This window comes from Microcaecilia unicolor, chromosome 2, assembly GCF_901765095.1.
Source record: "Microcaecilia unicolor chromosome 2, aMicUni1.1, whole genome shotgun sequence".
NCBI classification, from domain to species: domain Eukaryota; kingdom Metazoa; phylum Chordata; class Amphibia; order Gymnophiona; family Siphonopidae; genus Microcaecilia; species Microcaecilia unicolor.
The window spans coordinates 394,185,884-394,203,585 of NC_044032.1; the positions used below are offsets into that span (position 1 = coordinate 394,185,884).

The following is a 17,702-nucleotide window of genomic DNA, read 5'->3' on the forward strand; positions in this document are numbered from 1 at the left end:
CCTGATCTGATGTTAATCACTTTCTGTTTGAAATATTGGGCTAGGTTCATGGCATCTGGAGGAACTTTGTTTATAGCTACTACAGTTTTGAGTGTCAAGTAGGTTGTTTATTAAGCTGTAGAGTTTCTTGATGTTGGGGTGGCCTTTTCCTATGTAGGTGTCATAAAACTTTGATTTGTAGGACTTTACTGTGTGTCTCCATGTGTTTCTGTTTTCTGTTGTATTTTCTTTGATCCATTTTCTCTCTAGTTGTCTGCAGAGTCTCTTGGTGGTCAGTAGCTCTTTGGTGAACCAGGGGGAGGAGCGGTGGCTTATTTATTTGTTACATTTGTATCCCTCATTTTCCCACCTATTTGCAGGCTCAATGTGGCTTATATAGTACCGTAAAGGCGTTCGCCAATTCCGGTATGAACAAATACAGTAATGTTGTGGTAGAATAAGGTTCGTGTGTACAGACACATTAGGGAATCATAGAGAGGAAGAGAATCGTAGAGAGGAAGAGTTATTATATGTCCATTACGAGCTTTGGTTTCGTTGTGTTGCAGGGTACAGTCATTGAAGTTGGGTTGGTAGGGTATGCCTTTTTGAACAGGTTAGTTTTTAATGATTTCCGGAAGTTTAGGTGATCATAAATTGTTTTCACGGCTTTTGGTAATGCATTCCATAGTTGTGTACTTATGTAGAAAAAGCTAGATGCATAGGTTGATTTGTATTTGAGTCCTTTGCAGCTTGGGTAGTGGAGATTTAAGTATGTTCGTGTTGATCCTGTTGTGTTTCTGGTTGGTAGGTCTATGAGGTCTGTCATGTATCCTGGGGCTTCGCTGTAGATAATTTTATGGACCAGGGTGCAGATTTTGAAAGCATTCTTTGACTGGGAGCCAGTGCAATGTTTCTCTGAGGGGTTTGGCTCTTTTGAATCGCGTTTTTCCAAATATAAGCCTGGCTGCCATGTTTTGAGCGGTCTGAAGTTTCTTTTATAATTTGTTCTTTACATCCCGCATAAATTCAGCTGCAGTAGTCTACATGGCTTAGTACCATTGATTGTATCAGGTTGCGAAATGTTTCCCTTGGGAAAAATGGTTTCATGCGTTTGAGTTTCCACATTGGTTACATTTGTTTTTTAGATGTACAGGGGCGGATTTCATCTAGTATGGCCTGGCTCCGGAGGTCCCAGTTTATGAGGAAGTTTGCCTTTCTGGGTTCCAGAGTTGGGCAAGTTGAGGTCTTTTCCCAGAAGTCATCAACTTTTCTCTTACCTCTTGTGGGAATCTTGGTGGCTGTGTTTTCGGTTTTTTTACTAGGTGTCACTTCTTTCCAGTTTAGGGTGCAGGTGAGTTTATTGTGGTGTGACCAAGGTACAGGTGATGTCTGATGTGTATATATTTCTGTGCAACGATGATTTGTGCGTGAAAAGATCTAGTAGGTGGCCCTTGCAGTGGGTTGAGGTCATGACTGGTTTGGGGAAGTCCCAGGATGTTATAAAGTTGAGGATTTCATGGGTATGTGGGTCATCTTGATTGTCTAGGTGAACATTTATATCACCTACAAGCAGTACATTGGGGTGGATAGTACATATGTTGGAAATTAATTCTGTGAAATCATCTCTGGCTTTAGCCCAGCTGCTGGGTGGTCTGTAGAATAATGGGCAGCAGTGTGTCTCCTTGAAGGTAGGATCACATAGTAAATGCTAGGATTTCTAGCGATGGGTTGCAAAGATATGATATCATTGCAACTTTTAGGAATGCCTTACAGACAACTGCTAGGCCTCCTCCTCTTTTTGAGGTCAGTGTCATATGTAGTATCTTGTAGCCAGGGGGGCATAAATCATTTAGTATGGGGTCATCCCAAGTGCGTAGCCAGGTCTCTGTGAGCAATGGGGAGGTGGCGGTAGTGCATTAGGAGCTTTCACTGTTTGGAGGTGAGTAGTCAGTTTCCATATTTTTTATTTTTGTTACATTTGTACCCCGCGCTTTCCCACTCATGGCAGGCTCAATGCTGCTTACATGGGGCAATGGAGGGTTAAGTGACTTGCCCAGAGTCACAAGGAGATGCCTGTGCCTGAAGTGGGAATTGAACTCAGTTCTTCAGGACCAAAGTCCACCACCCTAACCACTAGGCCACTCCAATATGGACTGGTTCCTTCCAAGTTGTGTGGACAGCTCTTCACTAGCGACCCAGTACAGCCCAGGTGCTGCTATGTGTAGTGTTCCAGGTGAGGGGCGTAAAAGGGGCTACCGATTTTTGCACAGGTCAAGCAGCTCTTATAGCAATGTCAGGACCGGTCGTGGATCAGAGTGACACCCCTCTCGTTGAGGAGCACATGGACCTATGGTTTGAGCTGTAGAAAAAGTCTGAGTCATTCACGGTGATCCTTCTAACGAACGGTGTATCAGGGTAATTAGCAGTCAATCACATAACATATTGTATTTTAAACCTCGCTATCTTTGCACATTTTGAACTTTTACACTGATGAACAGAGGACCCAGTGGATGGGAATGGGCCATATTTCAAGTATACCTTTTTCTTATTATGGCATATACAAAGCATCCTAATCCAGATCACTTTACAGCATATAACATACAACAAAAAGAAGTCCCTTCCATAGACCTTAAAATTGAAATGAAAAAGATAAACTGCTATTGTGATTTTTGGTGAACAATACCTGCTATGCAATTTTCTCTCTTTTCCTTTTGGTTCAAATTAATGAGTATTATGAAGATGTAGAAAGGCACATATGAGTCGTAGGTTTAGAGTACAATATTTTAAACAAATTAATAAAATAGTTTCCTAAATTAAACCATTTCATCACAGAAAAAAGAAATTTCCACTCTACAGTCAAATGTTTTTCAGCATCCATGGATATGACAAAAACAGGATCAGTCACAGAGTTAGCATGATTGAGAATGTGAGAAAATCCTGGTATTATCAGAGGCTAGTCGTCTCATAATAAACCCAACCCGTGGTACCCATCAAGATTGTCCCTTATCCTCTTCACTCTTTATTATTGCTTTTGAACCATTATTTATTGCTATCAGGTCTTCTCCTGATATTCAAGGTATTACTATTGCCCTAACTCAGATTAAATTAAGTGCATATGCTGATGTTCTATTGCATGTTTCTTCTCCAATAACCACTGTTCCAGCCGTATTCCAGTTAACTGAAAACTTGGCATTTTATCTAGTTATCCTTGGTTAGCGGTAATGCTGGCATTTTTCAGGAAAGTTATTTGGCAACAGAATACTGGTTGTTAGCTTTTTTTAGATTTGTATTCAGGGGAATCTCAGCAATTGAGTCCTGATGAAAGCTGATAAGCCAAAACACAGTCTGTGTTGAGTTCATCTGTACAGATCGGTTGAAAAAAAGCAATTTGATTTACAAGATAATATCATCTTGATGCTCTATTTTCTTCCACCCCTGTGAATGCTTCGGTTTTATCTGGTTATACCATTAATTGAACTAAGACAGAAATATTTCCCCTAAACACTCACTGTGTCTCTGAAAATTTTATTTCTAATTTGCTTTGTTGGTGTTGGGAATAGGACCTGATATACTGCCTTTCTGTGTTTTTTGCAACTTCATTCAAGCGGTTTACACAGTATATACTACTACTTATTTGTACCTGGGGCAGTGGAGGATTCAGTGACTTACCCAGAGTCACAAGGAGCTGCAGTGGGAATCAAACCCAGTTCTCCAGGATCAAAGTCTGCTGCACTGACCACTAGGCTACTCCTCCAGGTCTCACCTTTAAATCCACATTACAAGAAACTTTGCCGACTAATATGTCAAGAAGCCTTATATCTTTTGAAATGTTCCTATCAAAAATGGAATCCTTTGTTTCTGTCATGGTAGGATAGATTAAAATCTATTAAGATGATGATATCCCCCGTAGTATTGTATCTTCTCAGTATGTTGCCAGTACAATTCCCCAAGTCCTTCTTTAAAAAAAATTGACAAACTACTTTCTGTTTTTCTTTGGAATGGGAAACCCCTAGTAGAATGCTTAGAAATCTCAAAGCAAATAAATCTAAGGGTGGGTTTCGAGTCCCTGTTTTTGAATTATATAATCAAGCCTTTGTACTGAGAGCTGCTGCTGCATGGTGGGTATGTGATGATACAAATCAATCTCCACCAGTTTGGTTGCCACTAGAAAAACAGTTATCTTGTCCTATACCCTTGAAATCTAGAATAGGATCCATGGTTTTAAATTCTATACTGACTGTAATGTCATACATGCCATATTATTAGCTACTGTATTAGACATTTGGATACTTTACAACCACATCCTATTCTACAATCTATTCATGCTCCCTTATGGTGTAACCCTCATGTGGTTATTAATATGTCCCAGATATTCTGGTTTGATTGGTTCAGGTTGGGTATTCTACACGTATCAGATGTTACAGCAAATAGACTGAGAATTGTCAGTATAGAGACAAGGGCTACTAATATTTAAAAAAATATACATCACACATGTGATAAGAAAAAACAAGTCTATACTTAAAAAGAACGCCGTCTATGCTTTAAAAAAACAAAACAAAAAAAAAGGTCCTGACTAGAGTCCATATGATGGCAGTGACAGTAAACTAAATTTAAGTGACGTCAAGTCGGCAGAAAGCTACCGATGTGTCTGATCTAGATATAAAAGTCTGTGCCGATGTCCTTGATCTAGATATAAAAACCTGTGCAGTAAAAACCTTTAAGTATATACTTATTTTAAAGTATTAAAATAATACTGTTCAGAAGGAATGGATCCCCAGAAGCTTAGTGAAGATTGTGTGGCAGCACCGGTGGTTGGGGGGTGGGACAAGCATTGGGCAGACTTCTACGGTCTATGCCCCAAAAATGGCAAGGATAAATCAAGATCAGGTATACATATAAAGCAGCACATATGAGTTTATCTTGTGGGCAGACTGGATGGACTGTACAGGTCTTTATCTGCCATCACCTACTATGACTATATCTAGGTAAGCAACTTTCCTTTCTCTGTGTCCACAAAATAATGCAGACACACTTGGTGACTTCCTAGCAGAGCGTTGCTATAAGGTGAATCAATAAGTCAGAGCAACCCATAAAGAAAAAAAAATCATTGAAGGAAGTCAGTCTATGCGAACAAATTCTTAAGAATAACTTGTCTAAATCTTGCATCATTCATGGTGGCAGTATCAATGCAGTAGTATTTAGTAAGAGTATGTGGTATGCATTACATCACAGCCTCGCAAATGTCAAGTAGAGGAACTCTTCAAAGATGAGCAATTGAAGTGGCCATGGCATGTAGAGTATGTGCTCCAATTTTTGAAGGGGAATTAGGTGCTTGGTGATAACACAAAGATATACAGAGGCATATTTTCAAACCACTTAGCCTTCCAAAGTTCCATAGGTTTCTATGGAACTTTGGAAGGCTAAGTGCTTTGAAAATATGCCTCACAGTCTCCTAGCCATGATAATAAAGTGTTCTTTGAAATAGGAGAACATATAGTGTGGGAGTGAAAGGAAATAAAAAGTTTTGAAGATTTTCTGTGGTGTTTTGTTCGGTCCAGGTAGAAGAAGAGAGCTCATCTGCAGCCTAGCATATATAGAGTTGTATCTCCAGGGTGTGAAAGTGGTTTTGGAAAAAATACAGGAAGCACTATGCCTTGATTGATATGAAAGGATGATACCATACCACTTAGGTGGGAAAAAAAGTGTGTGTATGGGGGATAATGTACCAGGACTTGGATTTCTTTAACTCTGCATGCAGAAGTAATTGATTTAAGGAATGCAGAGTTATGCAGAAGAAAAGTGGTTCATACGGAAGTAACAGCAATTGTGAGAAAATGAAGTAGAGGTCTCATGATGGAGTTGGGGACTGAATGGGTATATAAAGATGAACCAGTACTTTTAGGAAATAGCGTAGCAAGATTTTCCCTGTATGTCCATATGAAAAGAGGTTATTGCCACCAGGAGTATTTTAACCGTGAATGGTTTAAGTTCAGACTGGGAAAGGTGCAGGAGGTATTGTAGAACACTAGACAGAATTGTAACTATGTGATGAACACCATATTTTAAACCCCTTCCATTTAAGATAATAGAATTTCTAAGTGGACGGCTTGTTTGCTGCCTTCAGGATGTGTTGAATCACTATGGGGAGGGAGTACGTGGTGGGCCCTTGAGCCTCCAAGCTATGAGAGCTTGAGCTTTGATGTTAGGATGTGGTAGGCAACCCTTCTGCTGAGTGAGCAGGGTGGGATCTGATCCCAGATGGAGAGGATGGTCTACATCCAGAGACAAAAGCCAAGGGTTCCAAGGTTGTCCTGGCTAGTCTGGAGTTATCAATATGCCTGCTGTATCTTGTATTATTTTTTGGATGACCTTTGAGAGGAGTGGAGTTGGACAGAACTTGCAGAGAAGATGTCTGGTCCAAGTTAGGGTGAACGAGTCCGTGGAAACACTGTTTAAGGAAGGAATTCTGGTAAATAGATCAGGGTTTCCCCACTTCTAAAAACTTTGTTGTGTTATCGAAGTGGAGAGGGTCCATGTATAGGGTAATAGAATTCTGCTGAGATTGTCTGTCAGTGTATTGTGAAATCCTGGTAAATAAGTGGCTTCAAGAAAGGAGTCTATTTGAAGCACTGTGGTCCATATATGGTGTGCTTCTTGGCAAAGGGAAAGGGATCCTATTCCTCCCTGTTTGATTAGAAAAAAAACATTGAGACTTGATTGTCCTTGCATACCAGTAAAGCTTTTCCCACAATCAGGTGTTTGAAAGTTGTTGTTGCATGGTAGACTGCTCGAAGTTTGAGAATGTTTATGTGAAGTGTACTTTCTAAGTGGGACCACTGATCCAGAGTATGATAATGAAGGAGATGTGTTCGTAAGCCCTTGGAGGAAATATCTGTGATCAAAACTAGGTCTGATGTTGACGATCTGAAAGGAGCACCTCTGATCAAGTTGTTCAGATTCAACCACCAGCGAAGGCTTTTCTTGAACTGCTGGGTGAGTACAATCTTGTGGTTGAGAGGCTGACAATATTTGTCCTACTGAACTTTTAAGTCCCATTGGGATATGACACATCTGAAATTTTGCAATAGAGAACTGCTGTAGTGGCTGACATGTGACCTAGTAATTTTAGGAGTGTCTTGGCTGAACATTGTTGCAGTGACATCAGATGAGAAATTAGATGTATTTTATTGTAAAGATTTTGTGGTAGGAAGGCTCAAGTTTGGATAGTATCTAGAAGTGCTCCAATAAATTGGATGGATTGAGTTGGGGTTAAGGTTGATTTTTCCAGATTCAGCATAAATCCTAGATATTCAAGTGTAGTCACAGTGGAATGTAGAGAGTCCAGTAAATCCTGTTTGGATTGTGCAGAGATGAGCCAATCATTTAAGTATAGAAATGCAAAGGTTTCTTTCTTCCTTAGATAAGCTGTTACCACAGCAAAGCACTTTATTAAGACTCTAGGTGCTGAGGTAGGACTTTATATTGAAAGTGGACCTTTTGAAAGGTGATACATAGGTGCTTCCAATGGTGAATGGGGATGTGTGTATAAGCATCCTCGAGGTCATAAGAACATAAGAGTAGCCATACTGGGTCAGACCAATGGTCCATCTAGCACAGTATCTTGTTTTCCAAACAGTGGCCAAGCCAGGTCACAAGTACCTGGCAGAAACCCAAATCGTGGCAGCACTCCATATTACAAATCCCAGGGCAACAAGTTGCTTCCCATGTCTGCCTCAAAAGCAGACTATAGACCTTTCCTCCAGGAATTTGTCCAAACCTTTTTTAAACCCAGATATGCTAACCGCTGTTACCACATCCTCCGGCAAAGAGTTCCAAAGCTTAACTATTCGTTGAGTGAAAAAATATTTCCTCCTATTTGTTTTAAAAGTATTTCCATGCAACTTCGAGTGTCCTCTAGTCTTTGTACTTTTGGAACGTGCAAAAAATCGATTTACTTCTACTCATTCTACACCACTCAGAATTTTGTATACCTCAATCATATCTCCCTTCATATGTCTCTTTTCCAAGCTGAAAAGCCCTAACCTCTTTAGCCTTTCCTCATACGAGAAGAGTTCCATCCCCTTTATCATTTTGGTCACTCTTCTCTGAACCTTTTCTAATTTTGCTATATCTTATTTTGAGATACAGCGACCAGAACTGAACGCAATACTCAAGGTGCAGACACACCATGGAGCGATACAAAGACATTATAGTGTTTTCGGCATTAAGGCTCGTTCTCCTTCTTACTCCCTCACTCCCTACTCATGCCAGGCAGCCTGGGACCCCCCCCCCCCCCACCTCCCCAACTAGTAAGGCACTTCAAAATGGCATTGCACTGGGCAGGGCTTTTCATGTGTAAGGGAAGTTTCTCCTCCACTGAACCCTCATCAGCTGGGAAGAGTGAGGGGCAGGAGGACGGGGTCCCACTGGACCACCAGGGTATTTACTGTATTTGTGTGTGAGGGTACGAGAGTCCATCGGACCTTACCAATTGGAGGGGGGGGGCTGACAGCCTGCATCCTGGGCATGCGTTCAAAAGATGTGCTTAATGCACAACTTTTGAACGCATGTGCCAGATGCCTTCCTCCCACTTTGCTCCCTTAAGATGGAAGCTAATAGCATGCATATCATTTGCGTACTATTTGCTTTGATCATGAGGGAGTCAATTTAGGGCGCTGCTGTTGTGGTAAACTCTGGCGCTGTTCCATGTAGTGCTGGAATTTTGATCATTGGGCACAGAGAAAGCCAACGCAGATATAGACACACACCCATAAAGATCATCCCCCCCCCCCCCCCCCCCACACACACAACACACAAATCAAACAAAATAGACACACACAGAGGCCACCAAGATACAAAACAAAAAAAAAAAACCCACACAGATATGTGACTGTTCACATACTGTACAAGCACAGGGGCTGCAAAGATTGCTTTCCCCATTTGATAATACATGCTCTGACATGTGCTAGTGAATTGTGATAAAGAAAAACGTGTGCTATTAATAGAGCAAAAATATTTTTTATCTAGTCTCCTAGCTGAATATCTGTTCCTGTTAGCTGCATGTTGAGATTTTGATGGATTTAGGGCAGCCTGTGATGAAGCCTGCGTAAAGCTCATCATTAGAACTGCATGATGCACTGCGGCCTGAGGAAATGTTATATGACACTGATAAATCGAGAGTGCTAGATTTCTTAACACCCTTTCACATTAAGAAATTTTATCTTTGTTTTCTTGTTGGCTTGTCATAGCCCAGCAAAAATCATGTTTTTGCATAAAGAGAAGGAGGCTGTCTAGAGTCATAATAGAAAAGGTGAAATGAACTTTCCATACCTTTGGTAGACTTTATTCCTAACTCCTTTCTGAAATGCCAGAAGGTAATTCCGTCCATCTCCAGAGAAAACTTCAACAGCAATTGGCTAAGAACATAAGACAGATTGCCATTAAAAACTGATAAAGTACAACCCAACAAAAAGTATACATAGGAAACATCCTCGAAAATTTATTCCTGGCTTATCAAAGATCATTCCCTAGGCAGAGAGGTTTGAATTTTCAAATTCTTCGCACTAGCACAAATGCCAGGAGAATTTTTACCTATGGACAATTTTCTAACGAAAGAATATGGGCAGTTTTGCTTTGAAACTTGGCATGGGCATAATGTACTCATGAATTTCAGAACCTCTTTTTTTGTGCAGGTAATGTCTGAATAGATTTGAAAATGCAATCTACATGCATGCTTTTTCATCTTCTCATCTAAACACATCCCCAGGAACACCTCTACATGCTGCTGAAAGTATGTCTGTTGTTGTACAATACAAACAGAAATCTGAAGGAGCGGAAAACTCTATGATCCCACGAGGATACACAGGCAAAAGGAAAAGGTGGGTGATGGACAACGGGTTCCATCACCCACCTTTTCCTTTTGCCTGTTGTTCTATAATACAAACATGTTGAAACAATAAAGGAGAGATTTTCAGATAATTTAAAAGCGCAAATGACTTAGAAAATTGCTCTCAGAATAGGCAGAAACAACTGTACAATCATTTTTCTAAATCATGCAGAATTCACTTCCTGCAATGTGGGTAATTTTATAAAATGAAGATACTTACCTGTAGCAGGTATTCTCCGAGGACAGCAGACCATTCATTGTCACATATTCTCACATGTGGGTGACGTCATCCACACTGTACCCTAGCAAAGCTTAAATAAGCTACTAGAACTTTAAGAGCACACGAGAGCATGGGACCATCAGTACAACATTATAGCATACTACAAAAAGAAGACAACTCCAAGGTGAGGTGGGAGAGTATGTGAGAATTAATGGCCTGCTATCCTCCTAGAACACCTGCTACAGGTAAGTATCCTCGCTTTCTCCAAGGACAAGCAGGCCATTATTCTCACACGTGGGAATCCCTAGCTACCAGACTCAACGAAAATGACTACAGGCCAATTGGGCCTTGCAATGGCGAGGACAAAATAGTAATTAACCTGAAACTATATACAACTAGGTGAAAGTGCAGCATGAAACAGAACGGGCCGAGGGGGTGGAGTTGGATTCAGAACCCAAATAAATTCTGCAGAACTGTCTGTCCAAACAGATTAGTGTGTCAGGTATCCTGCTCAAAGCAGTAATGAGATGTAAATGTGTGGACTGAAGACCACATTGCAGCCTTGCAAATTTCTTCAATGGACAAGTGGGATAAGAGTTAGCCCAGCCTATGGATAAGTGAATGAAATGCAATCTGCCAGCCAATTGGAAATTGCATATTTACTGATGGCAATCCCCATCTTGTTGGGATCAAAAGAAATGAGAAGCTGGGTGGACAGTTTGTAGGGCCCAGTCCACTCCAAGTAAAAGGCCAATGCTCACTTGCAGTCCAAGGTGTGCATTGTGCTTTTGGAAGGAATGTTGGAAGAATGATCAACTGATTCACATGGAACTCTGACACAATCTTAGGCAGGGTGTGTGCAGAGACCTGCTCTTATCACCTCTTGTTTTTACTACTGCAACTTGCTTCTCACAGTTCTCCTACTAAGCCATCTCTCACCCCTTCAATCTGTTCAAAATTCTGCTGCACAACTTATATTCCACCAGTGTTGCTATGCTCATATTAGCCCTCTCTTCAAGTCACTTCATTGGCTCCCTATCCATTTCCACATAAACTCCTTACTGACTTACAAGCGCATTCACTTTGCAACTCCTCAGTAGCTCTCCACTCTTCTTTCCCTACCCCCCCCCCCCCCCCCCAGGAACTCTGTTCTTCAGGTAAATCTCTCTTATCTGTACCCTTCTCCTACAATGCCAACTTTAGACTTGGTTCCTTTTATCATGCTGCACCATATGCCTGGAATAGACTTCCTGAGTCAGTATGTTAAGCTCTGGCTATCTTCAAATCTAGGCTAAAAGCCCACCTTTTTGAGGCTGCTTTTAACTCCTAACCCCTATTTACTTGTTCAGTACCCATGTATGTTTTATCATTCCCACCTTAAATAATTCCCTTATACCTTATTTGTGCTGCTTGTCTGTCCTGATTAGATTGTAAGCTCTCTCGAGTAGGGACTCTTACATGCTTAAGTGTACAGTGCAGCGTAAGTTTAGTTGTGCTACAGAAATAAGTAGTAGTAGTATGATAAATGTTTGTGTAAGGTGGATCTGCTACTAGGGCCTGAAGCTCACTGATCCTGCGAGCTGAAGTAACAGAGCTTAAATAGAGCCACCAAAAACAGGACCTTCCAGGTCAAGTACTTCAGATGACAGGATTCAAGTGGCTTAAAAGGAGCTTTCATCTGGGTGAGGATGACACTGAGGTCTCATGACACTAGCGGAGGTCTCATAGAGGGCTTTGCCAAAAGCAAATCACTCATGAAGTAAACTAGAGGCTGTCCAGAGATGGGCTTACCCTCTACACAGTGATGGTAAGCACTAATTGAATTAAGGTTCTGAGACCAGACTCAGAAAGGTGTAGAAGATATTCAAGTAGAATCTGTGTACGGCATGAAAGGGGATCTAGGGCCTTTCCCTAACACCAAACGGAAAATCTCCTCCATTTGAAAGAGTAACACCTCTTTGTGGAATCTTTCCTGGAAGCCAGCAAGACTCAGAAGATACCTTCAGGAAGATGCACGGAAGCAAATTCTAAGCTTTTAACAACCGGGCTGTGAGGGCCTGAGACTGAAGGTTGGGATGCAGAAGAGATCCTTCATGCTGCGTGATGAGGGTCAGAAAACACTCTGTCCTCCACAGTTCTTCTAAGAATAACTCCACGGTTCCTTGATCTTGCTTCAGTTTCAGCAAAACCTTCCCCACCAGAGGGATGGGAGGATATGCATACAGAAGAACGGTCCCCCCAAGTGAAGGAGGAAAGCATTCAACATTAGTCTATCATTGGGCCTGGAGCGTGGAACAGAACTGAGGGACTTTCTGAGTTGAGTGACAAACAGGTCCACCGAGGTGGTGCCCCACACACAGAAGATCTTGCGGGCACTATCCATGTTGAGTGACCACTCATGTGGTTGAATGACCCTGCTGTTGGCCAGGCTGTTGGATTTGCCCACCAGATAAGTGGCCTTGAGAAGCATCCCATGCAGGAGTGCCCACTGCTACATCCGGACGACCTCCTGACAAAGTGTGCATGATCTGGTACCCCACTGCTTGTTGCTGTACTAAATTGCAACCTGATTGTCTGTTTGAATGAGTACAATGTGGCTGGATAACCGATTTCTGAAAGCCTTTAGAGAGTTCCAGATTGGCCATAGCTCCAGAAGGTTGATATGAAGGTCTGATTCCTGAGCTGACCAAGCCTCCTGAAGCCCATCTATATGATCCCCCACCCCAGGTGGGATGCATCCGTCATCAGCACCTTCCATGGCTGAGGTATTTGGAATGGAAGTCCCACAGTCAAATTGGACCAAATTGTCCATCAAAGGAGAGACTGAGTCATCTCTGGTGTTATTTGGATAACATCCAGTAGGTTCCCCCAAGGCTTGGAAGCTACGGTCCGCTGGGTAGATCTCATGTGAAAACGTGCAATGGACAGTGGATGCCATGTGGCCTAACAATCTCAACATATTCCAAGTTGTGACCTGCTGGCTGGCTCAGACTTGAGTGGCAACAGCAACAAGAGTGTCTTCTCTCAGCACAGGGAGAAAAGCCTGTGCATGCTACGTGTCTAGCAGGGCTACAATGAATTCATATTGCTGAACGGGATGGAGATGGGACTTGGGGTAATTTAAAATGAACTCTAGTAGCTCCAACACCCGAATAGTTCTCTGCATGGACTCCTGAGCACCATTCTTCAACATACTCTTCACCAGCCAATCATCCAGGTAGAGGAACACATGAACTCCCACTTTGCATAGCAACGCTGCGATTACTGCAAGACAGGCTGCCAGGCTTGCTCAATGGTAGTTATGCCCCTGGTGCACACAAAATCCATAGTGTACAACTGCAAGGGATATGTGGATCTGGGAGAGGCATGGGTGGGTCACGGGAATGCCTCGCACTAACTCACGCGGGTTCGAGAACACTAGCAGCTATGCGCCCAACTACCAACAGTTAGGCACTGAGCTGGCACAATTCAGGTTTAAAAATATTTAATTGGTAATAAAAGCCCAAATCACCTGTAATAGGTATCTCCGTTTATGAACTTCCTTTATATCTTCATATGCAAATATGCTGCAGGTCCTCTTGAGCTGACTTGGTCCCTGCCGTGCTCCTCTAGGGATGATTGGCTCGTGCATACTGTGGAAAGCAAGCGTTTATTTTAAAAAGACATTCTACAAAACGTTCCTTCACTTTGGACAACAAGTGAAAACTTAAAAAAAGCTTAAGGGATAAAGAATACCATTTCAAACGTAAATTGCTCAAAAAGTGTATCAAACTCACACATGTAATAAAACATGAATAAAAAATTCACACTAAAATTTAGCACATGGTTTATTTTAACTCGTGCATTAAAAAAAATAGTTAACTCATGATTTAGGAGGGAAGTTGTCAAGCTTCATTAGGAACTATGTTATTTGCCCCTTAACGTAACTTGAAGGATACCGACACAGGTTTTTTGCACTAACGCAGTGATATTTAAGTCACTGTGGGTTTCATACTAATGAGATGGAAAACATGCAACTGCACATAAAGCAGCTCATTACTATTTAAATTAGGGATGAGCAACCTCAGTCCTCAAGGGCTGCCAACCCAGTCTGGTTTTCAAAGATTTCCCTAATGAATGCGATCTATTTGCATGCACTGCCTCCACCAGGGCCGGTCCTAGGGTCTCTGGTGCCCCCCTGCAGACGATGAGTTGGCACCCGCGCACCCCCCCCAGCATCTCCTTTTTCTCTTATCCCACCCTGCCCGTGTCCAGCAATTCTCCTTCGCCCGAATCGCCCCAATCCCCCGCTGCCCTTGGTGCTTTAAATCTTTAATTTACCTCCGTTCCAGCAGCCGCGTCTGCAGTCCCGCCCTCGGAAATGACGTCAGAAGGCGGGACTATGGAACGAACTCACGAAGGGAGGGAAGGCTAGAGACGGGGCAGGGCTTTCAAATGATGCGGCTGCTGGAACGGAGGTAAATTAAAGATTTAAAGCACCAAGGGCGGAGCGGTATGGCGGTGCAGCGCCGCCCTTGAAGGCAGGCGCCCCCCTGCGGCGCTTACCCCGCTTACCAAGTTTGACCGGCCCTGGCCTCCACTGTATGCAAATTGTTCTCATGCATATTCATTGGGGAAATTCCCGTCTCCGGAAAAGGTTCGTTTGCGGATTATTACCTTTCAAATATTTGAATGTCTTTATCATGTCACCCCTGTTTCTCCTTTCCTCCACTCATGCCCAGATGACCGAAAGCCCCATGCTGCTGCAAATAACACTCTAAAAATAGCACTGGAACAGCGCGGGGCTTTACTGCCCCTATGGTCAGAGATAATAGCTTGCAAATTTATGCACACCATTATCTCTGATCATAGGGTAAAGTGTGGGAGAACTGTGCCTGAGTGAAATCATCTCACACTTGTTTGACAGGTATGGGCTGTCAAAAGCCCAGACCTGTCAAACACAGGGGCCGGAGGTCCATGGGACCACCAGACCCCAAATAGCAAGGCACTGGTGGCCTAGTGCCTCCACTGAACCCCACCCCGACCCTTCCCGACACAAGTTCATGGGGGGCCTGGAATCCGCTAACCCTCCCTCGCATCCTCCCAAAAAAGCTCTGGTAGCCCAGTGGGCCAGAAATCAAGCCCCCCAATCTAGTGGTCTAGTGGCCCTCTTCCCCGTCCCCCCCCCCCCCCATACTTTGTTGTAGGAGGGAGGTAGTACACTTCCAGTGCCGCCTTGAAAATTGCAGCACCCAGCCCCACCTAGTGCATCCCAGGATGCACTGGGCAAGGCTGGGTGCCGCTTTTCAAGGCGGCGCTGCTGGAAGAGGAGGAAGTGTACTACCTCCCTCATCCAACAAAGGTCATTGGGGTGGGGGGGGTGGGGGAGAGGGCCACTAGACTACCAGTTTGGGGGGGGGGCTTGATTTGCGGCCCACTGGGCTACCAGGGCTTTTTTCGGGGGAATGCAACGGGAGGTTAGGGGGGCTGGTGATCCACCAGATCTCCAGCCCTGTGTTACTGGCGTGGGGTGGGGGTCAAAGTTCCTGCTTCTGTGGTGGGTGGGCTTCATTGGGGGGGGCCTGCTACCATGCAAATGCATGCTGGACAGGGCTCACCATTCCTCCCCAATGGTCTGCAAACCCTAATGCAAGCTCCGAGGTGGTGTAGGGTTTGCCACAGACAGCATGCCAATGTTAGGCGCGATGCTCGCTGATTATTGGGGAGGAATATGTTTAGCATGCATCTGCATGATAGTTGTGGTCAGAGCCCATGAGCGCATTGTTTCACACGCTCGGGAGCTCTGATCATGGGGTGGCAGCAAATGCAGGCGCTAGTATGGCCCTAATAGCCTCCAGTGCCTGTGTTTGCTTCTGATTATCAGCCCATCAGTACTGACTAATGAAGCACAATATTTTTGTTTCCATCATCACCCTTTCTATGAAAAAATGTTTCTTGATGTTGCTCCTGAGTGTTCTGACTTGAGTTTTCATATCATATATCCTAGTTATACAGCTTTGTTTCTTTTGGGAAAGGTATTTTCTTGTGGATGAACATCTTTAAAGTACGTCAGGTAAAAAAAACCCAACAACAGACTGTGAGCCCACTAGGGACAGATATAGTATTTGTATATAAGTAAAACCCCAATACCCTACCCATTCTTTTTTCAGTATCTAAAAAGTGCCAAACACCACCTTATTACAGTAGTACTCACTTGGGGGGAAGTGTCTCGATATCTCGGATCTCTCGGGTGGCAGTCATTGTAAACCCATCAATCACGTAGAAATGTTCTTTCCCAAATAGCAGCAGTCCTTCACTTGTGTCTAGGCTTTGAACTCTGGCACAGCGGTACATGTGCTGAATCTAGAACATAAACAACAAGAACAAACCCATAAGAGTCTGTCAAAATTAACTGCTCAAGCGATGAGCTATGGGTAACACAAAGTTAAATTGTTTTGTAGAAACATATCATTAAACTAAACTAAATAATAATTTTATACTGCAATACCCTTGTGGAATCTATACGGTTTACAAATACAAAGAGAACCAGACATACCTGAGTACAGTCAAAACCCAATAATTATAAGTAAAAAAAATATATATATACAGTGGGGGAAATAAGTATTTGATCCCTTGCTGATTTTGTAAGTTTGCCCACTGACAAAGACATGAGCAGCCCATAATTGAAGGGTAGGTTATTGGTAACAGTGAGAGATAGCACATCACAAATTAAATCCGGAAAATCACATTGTGGAAAGTATATGAATTTATTTGCATTCTGCAGAGGGAAATAAGTATTTGATCCCCCACCAACCAGTAAGAGATCTGGCCCCTACAGACCAGGTAGATGCTCCAAATCAACTCGTTACCTGCATGACAGACAGCTGTCGGCAATGGTCACCTGTATGAAAGACACCTGTCCACAGACTCAGTGAATCAGTCAGACTCTAACCTCTACAAAATGGCCAAGAGCAAGGAGCTGTCTAAGGATGTCAGGGACAAGATCATACACCTGCACAAGGCTGGAATGGGCTACAAAACCATCAGTAAGACGCTGGGCGAGAAGGAGACAACTGTTGGTGCCATAGTAAGAAAATGGAAGAAGTACAAAATGACTGTCAATCGACAAAGATCTGGGGCTCCACGCAAAATCTCACCTCGTGGGGTATCCTTGATCATGAGGAAGGTTAGAAATCAGCCTACAACTACAAGGGGGGAACTTGTCAATGATCTCAAGGCAGCTGGGACCACTGTCACCACGAAAACCATTGGTAACACATTACGACATAACGGATTGCAATCCTGCAGTGCCCGCAAGGTCCCCCTGCTCCGGAAGGCACATGTGACGGCCCGTCTGAAGTTTGCCAGTGAACACCTGGATGATGCCGAGAGTGATTGGGAGAAGGTGCTGTGGTCAGATGAGACAAAATTGAGCTCTTTGGCATGAACTCAACTCGCCGTGTTTGGAGGAAGAGAAATGCTGCCTATGACCCAAAGAACACCGTCCCCACTGTCAAGCATGGAGGTGGAAATGTTATGTTTTGGGGGTGTTTCTCTGCTAAGGGCACAGGACTACTTCACCGCATCAATGGGAGAATGGATGGGGCCATGTACCGTACAATTCTGAGTGACAACCTC

The 17,702-nt window shown here is 43.2% G+C and overlaps 1 protein-coding gene across 5 annotated transcripts in view; it reads right to left on the reverse strand.

Moving 5' to 3' along the window:
• The window catches only part of WDFY3 (WD repeat and FYVE domain containing 3), a 655,707-nt gene that overhangs the window by 110,290 nt on the left and 527,715 nt on the right, over positions 1-17,702 (reverse strand). For all 5 annotated transcript variants that reach the window (XM_030190597.1, XM_030190598.1, XM_030190593.1 and 2 more), the window contains 3 exons: positions 16,279-16,427; positions 13,597-13,717; positions 9,310-9,395 (listed from right to left, as the gene is read on the reverse strand). In XM_030190597.1, the coding sequence (XP_030046457.1) occupies positions 9,310-9,395; positions 13,597-13,717; positions 16,279-16,427 (356 nt within the window). The remainder of the gene's footprint in view (positions 1-9,309; positions 9,396-13,596; positions 13,718-16,278; positions 16,428-17,702) is intronic.